General features: G+C 43.6%; 1 protein-coding gene across 4 annotated transcripts in view; it reads left to right on the plus strand.

Moving 5' to 3' along the window:
• Nucleotides 1-2,073: 2,073 nt before the first annotated feature.
• fam184ab (family with sequence similarity 184 member Ab) overlaps nucleotides 2,074-12,687 on the plus strand; it is a 142,277-nt gene continuing 131,663 nt past the window's right edge. For 3 of the 4 annotated variants that reach the window (XM_088627018.1, XM_088627021.1, XM_088627019.1), the window contains exon 1: nucleotides 2,075-2,838. In XM_088627018.1, coding sequence (XP_088483144.1) covers nucleotides 2,665-2,838 — 174 coding nt within the window. In that variant the 5' untranslated portion in view covers nucleotides 2,075-2,664. Of the gene's footprint in view, nucleotides 2,839-12,687 lie in introns of all 4 variants that reach the window. The other variant, XM_088627020.1, reaches the window with a different exon arrangement.

Below are 12,687 nucleotides of genomic sequence, written 5' to 3' on the forward strand. Positions count from 1 at the left end.
TCATTGTGGGTACAGGAAGACGTTAGGAGAGATCATGGTGGGAGGGAGTGGGGGCGTCACCAACTTGACAGCTCTGGGGAAGAAGCTATTTTGGAGTCTAGTTGTGTGCGACTGGAGTGACCGGAACCTTCTGCCAGATGGTAGGGGAACAATCAAGTTATGACTGGGGTGAGTGGGGTCAGACATAATTTTGGTGGCTTTTTTCAGACTCCCGGTGTTGTATATTTCCTGGATGGATGGTTAGGCACTGCCGATGATGTGTTGGGCAGTTTTGACAACCCGCTGTAGTGCCTTGTGGTCGGATGCGGTGCAGTTGCCGTACCAGACTGTGATGCAGCTGGTCAGTATGCACTCCACCGTACATCTGTAGAAGCTGGTGAGGATCTGTGGATGCAGGTGTATTTTCTTCAGCCTTCTCAGCCGCTGTTGTGCCTTCTTGATGAGACTGGAGGTGTTCAGTGTCCATGTCAGGTCCTTAGAGATGAGAACACCTAGGAATTTGAAGTTATTCACCGTCTCCACCACAGACCCTTCAATGTAGATGGGGGAGGGGACTTTTCCTTGTCTCCTGAAGTCAACATTCAGCTCTTTCGTTTTGCTGATGTTGAGACATAGGTTGTTGGTTCGGCACCAGTCTGCAAGTTGTTTTATCTCCTCCCTGTAGGCAGTCTCATCATTGTCAGTGATCAGGCCCACGACTGTGGTATCGTCAGCATACTTGTTGATGGTTTTTGTGCTGAACTTGGCAGTACAGTCGTGGGTGAACAGGGAGTAAAGCAGTGGGCTGAGCACACAGCCTTGAGGGGCCCCGGTGTTAAGAGTGAGTGCGTTGGAGGTGAGGTTGCCAATCCTGACAGTCTGGGGTCTGCTGGTGAGGAAGTCTAGGATCCAGCTGCAGAGGGTTGTATCTAAACCTAGAGCCCTGAGTTTGGTAGAAAGTTTTATGGGTATGATGGTGTTAAATGCTGAGCTAAAGTCAATGAACCGCATTCTTGTATAGGTGTTCCTTTTATCCAGGTGGGTTAGTGTGGTGTGTAAAGCTATAGAGATTGCATCCTCTGTGGAGCGGTTTGTGCGATAGGCAAAATGGAGAGGATCAAGTGTTTTCGGAATGCTGGGTTTAATGTGTGGAATAAGTAGTATTTCAAAGCACTTCATTATGATGGAGGTGAGTGCAATAGGGTGGTATTCGTTCAGGCATGTGGGTGCTGATTTTTTTGGTAATGGCACGATGATGGTCATCTTGAAGCAGCTAGGTACAGTGGCCTTGGCCAAGGGCAGGTTGAAGATGTCAGTACAGACATCAGCTCTCTGCCAGGCACATGTTCTGAGTACCAGGCCAGGGATACCATTAGTTCCAGCAGCTTTTCGTGTGTTCACTCTTCTTAGTGATTTCCACACATCTAGCTTCGATAGTGTGGGGGGTGGGGTGGCAGGGGAGTCAGTGGTCCAGGTGGTTGGTTCAGGGTTTTGAGCTTTGAAGCGTGCGTAGAAGGTGTTAAGCTCGTTTGGAAGACAGACAGCTCTTTTGTTTAGCTTCTTTATACTTGTATAACTGGACAACTAAAGTGTGGATTTGCAAGTAATGTGAAAAGAAAATCACAGTGGTTTCAAACAGCTTGTTAATTCTAAAGCTTGTCTTGTGCTTTTTTATATTAAAAGGTCAAAGAGCCTTTCAAAAGTAATAAAAGGGAAATAAACATTCAGAATCATGTAAAATAAACCTAAGAAACGTCTGAGGCTGATAAATGAAACAACAAACACATATATATGTAACAGACAGAACGTTTTCCAAAACCAGTAAGAGAAGTAGCTTACTGACGGGTATGAAAGCAATGCCCCAGTCGCGACTTGAACCCGCGACCTTCCAATCCCACACCGCTGCCCACGGGGGCAGATCTTTCCGAAATGCCCTGTGTGATCCGCACGGCTCCCGGCAGCAGGGCCACCTGGCGGCAGAAGCGCAGCCCCGCCGGGGTCCAGCTGCGCCGCAGGTGCATCAGCTCAGCCTGCCGGGCGCCCGCCTCCACGGCAGGGGGGGGCCGACCGGAACTGACGTCACCGACAGCCCTGTAAACTGTTGGAGTGAACCATGGCAACAGAGTCTGGAGCAGCGCAGAGCCGGCCAGCCTGACACTCGGCAGCGGAGCAGCCTCGCAGGTCTGGGGGACTTTTCCTGTGCGGACCGGGGCTCAGGCAGCCACCTTGCAGGCAGAAAGCTCGCCCTAGTGCCCTGGAGGGGCGCCAGAAGGAAACCCCTGCTGCTGTGGAGCAGGCGCTGTCAGCCGGCGGGTGGTCCGCGGTTCACTCGGGCGCTTCGGCGCTGTCAGAGGCTGCGATGCTCACACTCAGGCTGTGAGTCAACGCTGAGAAAAACAAAAGGGGGACCACGATGATTGCAGAGCCGGGTGACGGTAAAAGCAATTTTGGGGTCTAGATTAAAGGGGTTAAGTGCTGTTCCCTAGCCATTGGAAAGCCATTCCTGTCTTTTAAAAAAAAAACCGAAGCAGAACGGTTACCCCTTCGTGCACATGGCACGGTTGCGTCGCCTCCTCGGCGAGCTCTAGCTGCGCGCCCGGCTTTAGACACTACAGCCCCGCTCCCCTGGCCGGAGCTGGGCGGCTGTGACAAGTGCTCGGCCAGCGCATCTGGAGCGGCGTGAAGATGGCGACGGGAGCGAGCTGGCAGCAGTACTACAGCAACGCTGGCAACCCGTCCGGCGCCGGGAAATACAGCCCTGCACCTGCGGCGAGCATGGCTTATCAGTCGGGATTAACCCTGGAATATACCCAAGACCTCCACCTGAAAATGAGCAAGAAAATAGCACAGCTGACAAAGGTAGGGCTCGTGTTTGCTGCAGGCGGACACCCAGGTGTGTTTTGTATGTAGGCTGCATGTTCGTAGAGAGACGTGCCGGGCGCCCGCCGCGCAGGCACTGACCGCTGCTGTCCGCAGGTGAGGCGCCCCGGCCGGGTTTATTCGTGTCCGCCGTGGGAAATCAGACCATCTCCGGCACTCTTGCGCTCCCCGTCTTTATCGCACTGGAAAGAAAAGCCGGAGCGTGGAAGGGTGACAGATCTGGAAGTTGATTTGAATACACTGCTCATCTCCGAGCGTGCCGTCCGGGATTTGTGGCTTTTCTTTCTCTTTTTCCAAAATGTGTCCGGTTTCATTCCTTCTGCAATATCGGGTTGCGCACTGCGACCTTGTGCACCTTGGCTCTCACCCGGTCACCTGGGGGGGCTCCACACGGACGAGTGACCGCCGTGTCCTGCGTGTCCGAGCGCCGAGGCTCGGCGGTCACTCGTGTCCGCAGCTGCCCGGTGCGCTCTGACCTCTGATCTCAGTTCACTGGACCTCCCGAGGCGGGGACCGCGGACACGCTGTGCGCCCTGGAACCCGCAATTTGTCGCGTTTCTCCTGTGAAAATGTACGGAATTCACAGAAACAGTATTTTTAAAAAATATATTATTTGCTGTTGTTGTAAGGTAGCAGTGCATCGTAAATTAAAAACCAGATGCTGGTCTAAATACTCTGACAAACTCTTCTTATCCGCCGGTTTAACTGAGAGAGTGCCGGCTGTAGGAGTGTTCTTGTGTAATGTGCTGTAACTTACCTAAATAGTTTCACCTTCAGACCCGTTAGTATTCCCTGTTGTGAGACGTTTGTCGAAAGCGAACATGCAGTAGTTAAATACGTCGCCGTCATCTAGGTTATGCAACTAATTAATGACATAAATGTTTTGTTCTGTTTGTAACGTTCTGCAGACGCTGAAGGCAATCGCTTGCGTCTTTACTCACAGAAACGGGAGCGCGGTGCTTGTGTTTCGCAGAGAGGGAATTGCACCAGGTACAAAGTGAAAGTTGTGGAGGAAGTGGTCAGCGTGTTGTAGATCATAGTTATTGTAGCAGGACAAGAATAAATCCATTGTAACATTCGGTCTACTGTGGTTAAGTGTTGTCAAATCATGGAAACGTTGAGTCAGGTTCATTTAACCAGCTCACTCCAGTCATGAGTGTCTTCAGACGAAGTGGGCTACTGTATAGCTCTACAATCTCAGCTACAAAGCTCATATGTGCCCAGGCTCTACTGAATTGTCAGGGCTGTGTGGAACAGGGAAACAGTATTTGATGGTGTAGCCCTCTCAGGCTGAATGTGAAGGTCTTACAGTGCTTCCCTCCTGTTGTTTTTCCTGTATACAGCAGTTTGTATCTCCCTCAGCGAGGGGGAAGAGTTGATACTGCAGCTGAGCTCGTGTAAATGATTCTAAGACCAGTAGCAGCCATGGCACCCAGGTTCAATCACCTCTCATGACTGTGAAATTTCTGGTGTTTTCTTGCTATTGGAAAAAGTGAAATGTAATAATTTGTATAATGAGGCACTTTAATTGCATCAGGTGTATCTCTCACAACCTGTCCTGTCTGGTTGTCTGACAATTAAGTGATTCTGGCAGACTAAGTGCTTTTTATTACCATTGTTACAGTATATACTGTACAGTGCATGAATAGGACCTCTGATTGTTTCTATGTCTCAAATACCATGTATATGCAATATTGTATTCGCCCACTCAGGGACGTTGATCATGTATCTGTAAAAGGTTTGATGTCCTGGTACATTGCATGGAGGACCAGATGAAGTTAAGGACTTGAGGGATCGATGTGGTGTGTCTGCTTATTCATAAGGTGTCCCTTTGTGTATTGCAGTATCAGTGAGATTTCATTAACAACTTCTTTAGTTTTAGTTTAAATGGAAAGAATATGGGTGTGAAGGTACTGCAACTGTGTGTAGAGCACCATTGTGGCAGGACAGCAGCCTGTACCAGCTGTAAAAATGAAACTAAATACTGCAGATACAGTATGTACATGTTTGTAGTGACATTTCATAGTAATAAATTGGTCATGACTGGTAACCTGTGATTTATTTTGCCTTTAATCTTTGTATCTTTGTAACACATCAAATATGGTATAGATAAATATACAGTATCGTATCTGACAAATTTAATAAATATGTCATAAATAGTACAATATATTATAATACATATAATATCATTTGTTTTATATGTTTTATACTCACATATTCAGTGCTGTGTTAATTTCCTTGGAAATGTAGCGTATTTTTTTATTTTGTGCTTCATTCAGTTTTAATATTGGAATATTTTCAAATGATTGACTAAACTGCAAACGGCAACAACAATGAAGGTTCACGACCGATGAGTTAGCTGAGTACTCAGGTTGATCCTACTAGATTCTGATGAACCTGCTGCTGAAAGCTGTGAACCCATTTTTGTACCTGAAATGAGGACAACGACACAAACATGACAACTCTGTTCTGTTGTGTCTGTGCTACGTAAGCTGTGCTAGACAAAGTGATCATCTGTAAATGGGCCACGGTTCACTGACTGTGCTGGTTCTGCAGGACATTTTTTTGTTTTCTGAGGTCTCCATTGGAAATCAGCATAGTTGACCCCCAGGTCTGTAAGAGCCAACTTTAGGAATACATGAATTAGTGATCAAGAGGTGATAGCATACAGTACATACTGTATGAGCTTTTCATCTGGATCCAAACCTTTTGAGTCTTTGCATCTTGTGAAAGAACTGGGCCAGTGTGGAGGCTGCTGTATCCAATTAGCAGGAAGTGACAGGCGTTCAGTGTATCGGCTAGCAGATATATGTGCTGAAGATAAGAATAGTACATTGAGTAAACCAATCAAGTGATAACATCCAAATGAAGGTTATCCAGAAGCAGGCCTGTTTGTTGTCTGAGCTGTACAGTTCTTGTGTGATCTATAACTAGAGCAGTAGTGTCCTTATTCAGACACAGGCTAAACTAAGCAAAAAATGAGAATGAACAGAACTAGAATTCTGCCGCTGTAGCTTATTTTAAGGTACATCCACAAGCTCTTTCTGCTGACATTTGAAACTCAAAACAAATATAACGGTGAACTGTCTGACAGCCTGAATTGGGTGTGTGTCATATCTTCTGAAAAGAAGCAATCTCATTTATTAATACTACAGTGTACATGAAATAAGTGGTGTCTCATCGCACTAAGTGATAACAGGTCCTTATTAAGAGCAACACAATCAGTCATTTATTCATCACCAGTGTTCTTTAGTATACCTGTATCTGACACACTCCTCCCACCATCCAAACTGCTGCATCGATACAGTTTCCCTGTAAAATGTCTGTTGCAGTGTGTCAGAATTGAATGTTGCAGCTCTGTATTGTGCTTCTGTTCCTGAGGTCTGTGCCCAGCTTATTTCAATGCCATGCTAACATCTGTGAAGTAATGAATATATACAGAAATATGAAAGAAACGTCACTCATTTACAGTGCCTTGCAAAGGTGGTCAGACCTTTCCTATATTGTGAAATTACAAAATGATGCATGCAGTTTTTTTCAACTTAATATTTTATTCAAAGCCTCGATGCTCAAACTGAAGACATCTAAAAGTAATAATAATAATAATAATTGCTTACACTTATATAGCGCTTTTCTGGACACTCCACTCAAAGCGCTTTACAGGTAATGGGGTCTCCCCTCCACCACCACCAATGTGCAGCATCCACCTGGATGATGCGACGGCAGCCATAGTGCGCCAGAACGCTCACCACACATCAGCTATTAGTGGGGAGGAGAGCAGAGTAATGAAGCCAATTCATAGATGGGGATTATTAGGAGGCCATGATTGGTTAGGGCCAATGGGAAATTTTACCAGGACGTCGGGGTTATACCCCTACTCTTTTCAAGAAACGCCCTGGGATTTTTAATGACCACAGAGAGTCAGGACCTCGGTTTTACGTCTCATCTGAAGGACGGCACCTGTTTACAGTATAGTGTCCCCATCACTATAGTGGGGCATTAGGACCCACGTGGACCACAGGGTGAGCGCCCCCTGCTGGCCCCACTAACACCTCTTCCAGCAGCAACCTTAGTTTTTCCCAGGAGGTCTCCCATCCAGGTACTGACCAGGCTCACACCTGCTTAGCTTCAGTGGGTTGCCAGTTGTGAGTTGCAGGGTGATATGGCTGCTGGCATAAAGGTAAGATAAGTAAATGTCGGCAAAAACTGAAGAGAAAAAACTGAAATCTGTTACCTGCAATAGGACTCAAGTCCGGACTCTGATGGGCCACTCAAGAACAGTCACTTTCTTATTCATGAGCCAGTCCAGTGTAGCTCTGGCTTTGTGCTTTGGATCAGTGTCCTGTTGAAAGGTGATTTTAAGGCTGAAGCAGGTTTTCCTCTAAGATGTGCCAGTGCTTTGTGATGTTTGTTCCCTTCAGTCTTGACAAGCTTCCCAGTCCCTGCTATTAAGAAGAACAAGAACATAATGCTGCCACCCCTTGTCATCAGGGACGGTGTTATCTAGGTGATGCACAGTGTTGGGGTTATGTCAGACATAATGCTTTGCATTGACACCAGAAAGTTCCAATTGTCATGTCTGATAAAAAAAAAAAACTGTTTACCATATGGTTTGTTGCAATCCTCTTGTGCGATTTTTTTATCTTTTTTTCAGTTTCTTACAAGCCCCTTTGTAGAGTTAGTTAATTAATTAATTGCTTATGCTTATATAGCACTTTTCTGGACACTCCAATCAAAGCGCTTTAATGTGCAGCCCCACCAGAACGCTCACCACACACCAGCTCTCAGTGGAGAAGAGAGCAGAGTGATGAAGCCAGTTCAGAGATGGGGATTATTAGGAGGCCATTACTGGTAAAGGTCAGAGGAAAATTTGGTCAGGACACTGGGGTAACACCCCTACTCTTTTCGAGAAACGCCCTGGGATTTTTAACGACCACAGAGAGCTAGGACCTAGGTTTTACGTCTCATCCGAAGGACAGTGCCTATTTTACAGTATAGTGTTCAAGTGACTATACTGGGGCATTAGGACCCACACAGACCACAGAGAGAGCGCCCCCTACTGACCCCACTAACACCTCTTCCAGCAGCAGCCTTAGCTTTCCCAGGAGTCTATCATCCAGGTGCTGGCCAGGCTCACACCTGCTGAGCTTCAGTGGGCTGCCTGTTGTGAGCTTCAGGGTGATATGGTTGCTGGAGTGACTGGAATAATTTTGAGCCCTGGACATTTTTTCCCATCTCAGCCACAGAAGTCTGTAACTCTTTTAAAAAGTCAACCTTGTCTTTACTGAGGCCTCACTTACCAGTTCCTGTCTTCCCTGGCTGCTCAGACTGGAGGGGCAGTCTGATCTAAGCAGTGTCTGAGTGTCTTCTGCTTCTAAATGATTGACATCGCCATGCTTAATGAGATATTAAGGGTTTTTAAAATGCAACCTTATGCCTGAGCTGTTTTGCAATCTCCTAGATTTCATGGTTGAATATTGAATATTTGCATTAAATTCACTACTTGACTGAAGGACCTTACAGAGATATGCGTTTCTGTTTTGAAATCATATGAACCATTGTTACTGAACACAAACAGAAGTCACTCACTTATTTGTGTGGCTTGTTAAGGTAATGTTGTGCACAAAAATCATTTTAGGTTTGCCACAGTAAAGAGTTTGCATGCTTATGCTATCATGACCTTGTTTTTTTCATTCATTCATATTTTTATTGAGATATCTCTTCACTTGTGTGTGTTGCTAGAAAGATCTACAGTCTACAGAGTGATAGAATTTTAGCAAAACAGAGGAATGTAGTCATTAGATGTTTTTTTGAGAAACACAAGATTTCTGTTTCTGAGGGAGGACTTGTATCCTATCCCTCTTCCAGCAGTGGTTCTCAGAGAGCTCTCCCAGCTCCGTGCCTGGAGGAGCAGAGGGCAGGAGGTGCTTTCATAGCAACGAGCTGCACAATAATCTGGCCGTTCCCAACATACTTTGTTGTGTTGCAGTTTTGTTACTTAGTAACTAATTATACACTCTTTTGACAATATTCACTAAAACCTCACTAAAGGTAGACACAAATTTATGTATAGAGCCCTTGCAATCCGTAATACATGAAGAGAACAATAACGCAGTGTAAATAACCTGGTTGCAAGTGACCGTTACTAATTTTTAATTGCATGGTTATATTAGTGGTGCTGGATATTTGTCATTTATGAATATTTGAGTAGCTGGAGCTTGCACTGGGGAAAGCAGACAGAAAAAGGAGGCCTGAAAACATCTTATTAATGTCTATTTCAGTGTTAACTACTGGGTATGCGATGGACTCATAGTGTGATTTGTCCCTTCTAAAGTAAAGTGTTATCCAATGTTCTTCTGAAACATGTGGTATATAAATATTTAATTTGGTGTTTTGGTGGATGCAGTTCCAGTTAATTATTTTTGTTTTATATAACTATGTTTTATGTTACAAACAAGCCCTTTAACTTTGGATTAAAATGTAACTTAATAGAACAGATACACAGAATAATTATTTTATGATTTTGTGCTTTAAACAGGGGTCTCAAAATCATTTTTGCTGCCATTAATACGTTCAAGTTGGTCTGGAAGTACAGGTGTACTGTTTCACTGTTCTAGATCAACATACAGTATTTGCATTAGCAGCACTCTGGGGGAAATTCAACAGGTTTGGTCCCTGTAGTTTCTTGAAATATGAATGCCATTAAGTAATAAGTCTTAAGATCATAATATTTTTGCCATGAAGGAGGAGTGTTAAAAATGAACTGAAAATATCTGTTTTAGTTTTCTTTGTGTCAGTGGAATATTTATATACAGTAGGAAAACACAATGAACTTGACACTATTGAGAACATTAAAATGATTTCTGTAGTATAAACCTGCCTACTTTCACAAGTCCCAGTGATCGAAGTGCATCTAAGATAAGATCACTTTATTGGCCATATACAATTTCTTGCATCAGGAATTTGTCTTTTGGCAGACCCCAGCTTGCTCTCCATGAGACACACAGACAAGGAGAAAAGCTGGGGGTCAGAGCGCAGGGTCAGCCATTTATACAGCCTTGCTCAGGGGCCCAACAGAGTAGACTCCTCCACTGGCCGAGGGATTTTAAACGGCAGCCTTCCAGCCACAGGCGCAGATCCTGAGCCACAGAGCCGTCGCTCCGCCCAAAACGAGCATCTTCCCAGCTGCCACCGCTGCCGAAGCGAACCTTTAGATCTTCAGTCTAATGCTCTCCCAACTGAGCTATGAGCTATCTGTGCCACACATACATCATAAAGGTGATTGGAGTTAATGACCCAGTTAAAGAACTAAAGGTCTGAAAGAATGAAGAATTTCTTTTTTCCTTCTCCCTTTTAGAGGTGGCTATTGGAGGAGGGTATTTTAAAAACCTCAACAGTAATCCTTATAGTTTAGGATACTGAACATAACCATATCTGCTTCACATACATACTTGGTATAAATTGCCCTTGAAATTGTAGATATACAGTATCTGCAAGATAAAAATTTAATGTAATTTTCATTTAATTATTTCTAAAAAATATTGGTCTTCAAGCTTCCAGAGATAAGTGTTTGATTTGATTGGGAGCTAGAATTGTTTTTACTCTTATGATTTAACTTTAAAGGGAATTATATTGTTTTATCAGTTTATATGCATGTATTTTGCTTTGCGGTTACACAAAATTACAACAGCAGCACCATGTAAAAGAAGTTCTAAATATAAAGGTTTTTTGTCACTGGATTCTTGCCTGCTGGCATCTTATATAAATCAGCTTGAACTGCCAAGCTTATATCTTTAAGTGATTAATTTAATAATGTTCCACATGTTAAATTGATATTAGTTATACAGGAAGATAGACTCCTTATTACCACCAAAGCCAAACATTGTCTAACCTCTGAGCAGATGGCACACAGCCTGAGGATACAGAGACATTTATAATCCTTATAATAACTGGGCTGGTAGTCAGAAGTCACTGCTTAAGAAACCACAGGGGCTTTTTGTCTAGTCTACACCTGATGGGCTGCAGTCAGAATGTACCTTCGTAATCACATGTGAGATAACTCTAGTGAAAATGTGAATGATAGCAGTTTTATTTAGAATCTTTTTCTTATTAAGTGCCCTAAAGGAGAGACAGTTTTGCATTTAAAAACAAAGTATTTTGGACATGTACAGTCTTTGGTAAATGTAGTACAAATCAGTATCAGAACATACAGTATGTTTGACCATTATATTGCGTCAAATAGCTTCTGAATCAATGAATTTGCACTTCCAAAGTTGTACAGTAGTAATTCACCTTGAAGCTAACAGTGTTATATCCATCCATCGATTTTCTAACTGCTTCATCCAATTCAGTGTCATGAGGGAGCAGGAGCCTACAGGGCACACACTCACACACTCGCTCCAGGGCCCAGTAACCTGCTGGAGTGTCCTTGGAGGAAACAGAGCACCCAGAGGAAACCCACACGAATATGGGGAGAACATACAAACTCTACGCAGATAACGCCCAAGAACTCAGCACTGCGAGGCAGCAATACTAACAAATTAAAGTAAAATGTCTCCTTATGAGTACATGCTACATCAAGTGTAAACTTCTAAAGCTAAAAACTAGAGCAGGATAAGAGATAAGGATTAGAGCAAATTAAAAAAAATGATTTTAATTCTTTTAGATGAATGCTAATTAACAAGAGAGCTGAATAACATCAGGGACAAAAACATATTGAAATGACTTTAATTTGAAATAAAAGTTTAGAAGTGATAAAAGTCTATAGCATGCAGTTACCAAATTGAAAATAATGACTAAAAATTGAACCTTTTATACTTCTAGCCCAGTGAAGAATCAGTTCAATAAAAGATTCTGATTCAAATTCAGAACATGTGAAGCAATCTTCTGTTTAGTCCACACTAACTGCACAATAAACTTCCAGCATGCATTGACTTTTTGTGTGCAAGTCTCTAATGTGCAAACAGAACAAAGTTTAAATAATGGATTGAAACTCTAAAAAGAAAGTATTTCTGTACCAGGGATCTCCATTCCTGATCCTGGAGAGCCCTGCCCAGTCTTGTAAGTCACCCTGAACCACCTGGTCTTTCAAACACTAGATATGGTACACCTGGACGTTATTGATCAATTCTGCAAGTAATTTGTTCACTTGAGGGAACTCTGGTTCTTCATTGCTTAAGGGAATACTGTTTTTTGTTTCAATTGGTCTCTAAATGACCTAATAAAGAAATCCCCTGTTTAATTGACCAAAGATAAAACCGTCCCAGGTTTTTGGAAATTTGTGATTTAATGGTTACCTATAAAACGTGTTGAATTGGGCCTCTCTAGGATCTACATTGCCTGACATACGCAGTACCATTACTTTGGTTTGCATCAGTATAATAAAGTCGTCTTCTTCTTCTTCTTCTTCTTCTTCTTTTTCACAGCCTTCATCCCAGACTGTCCTGGGGTCAGCTGCTTTGGTTGCTGTTCTCCACTTGTCTCTGTCGAGCACATCTTCCTCACTCACTTCACATACCTCCATATCTTTTCTCACACAATCTATCCATCTCTTTCTAGGCCTGCCTCTTCTTCTGTTACCTTCCACCTCAAAGTCCATTACCCTCTTTGTTACTTCCTCAACGTCCCTCCTCATGATATGTCCATACCACCGTAACCTCGACTCTCACATCTTCTCAACCACATCCACCACCCTACATCGTCTACGGATTTCTTCATTTGTGATCTTATTCTTCATTGAAATCTGTAGAATCCATCTCAACATCCTCATTTCAGTTCTTCTCATCAAGTTCTCTTCCCTCTTCCCAACTGCCAAGCATTCAGCTCCAT

The sequence above is a fragment of the Lepisosteus platostomus genome, chromosome 3 (genome assembly GCF_059453375.1).
Source record: "Lepisosteus platostomus isolate fLepPlt1 chromosome 3, fLepPlt1.hap1, whole genome shotgun sequence".
NCBI lineage: Eukaryota > Metazoa > Chordata > Actinopteri > Semionotiformes > Lepisosteidae > Lepisosteus > Lepisosteus platostomus.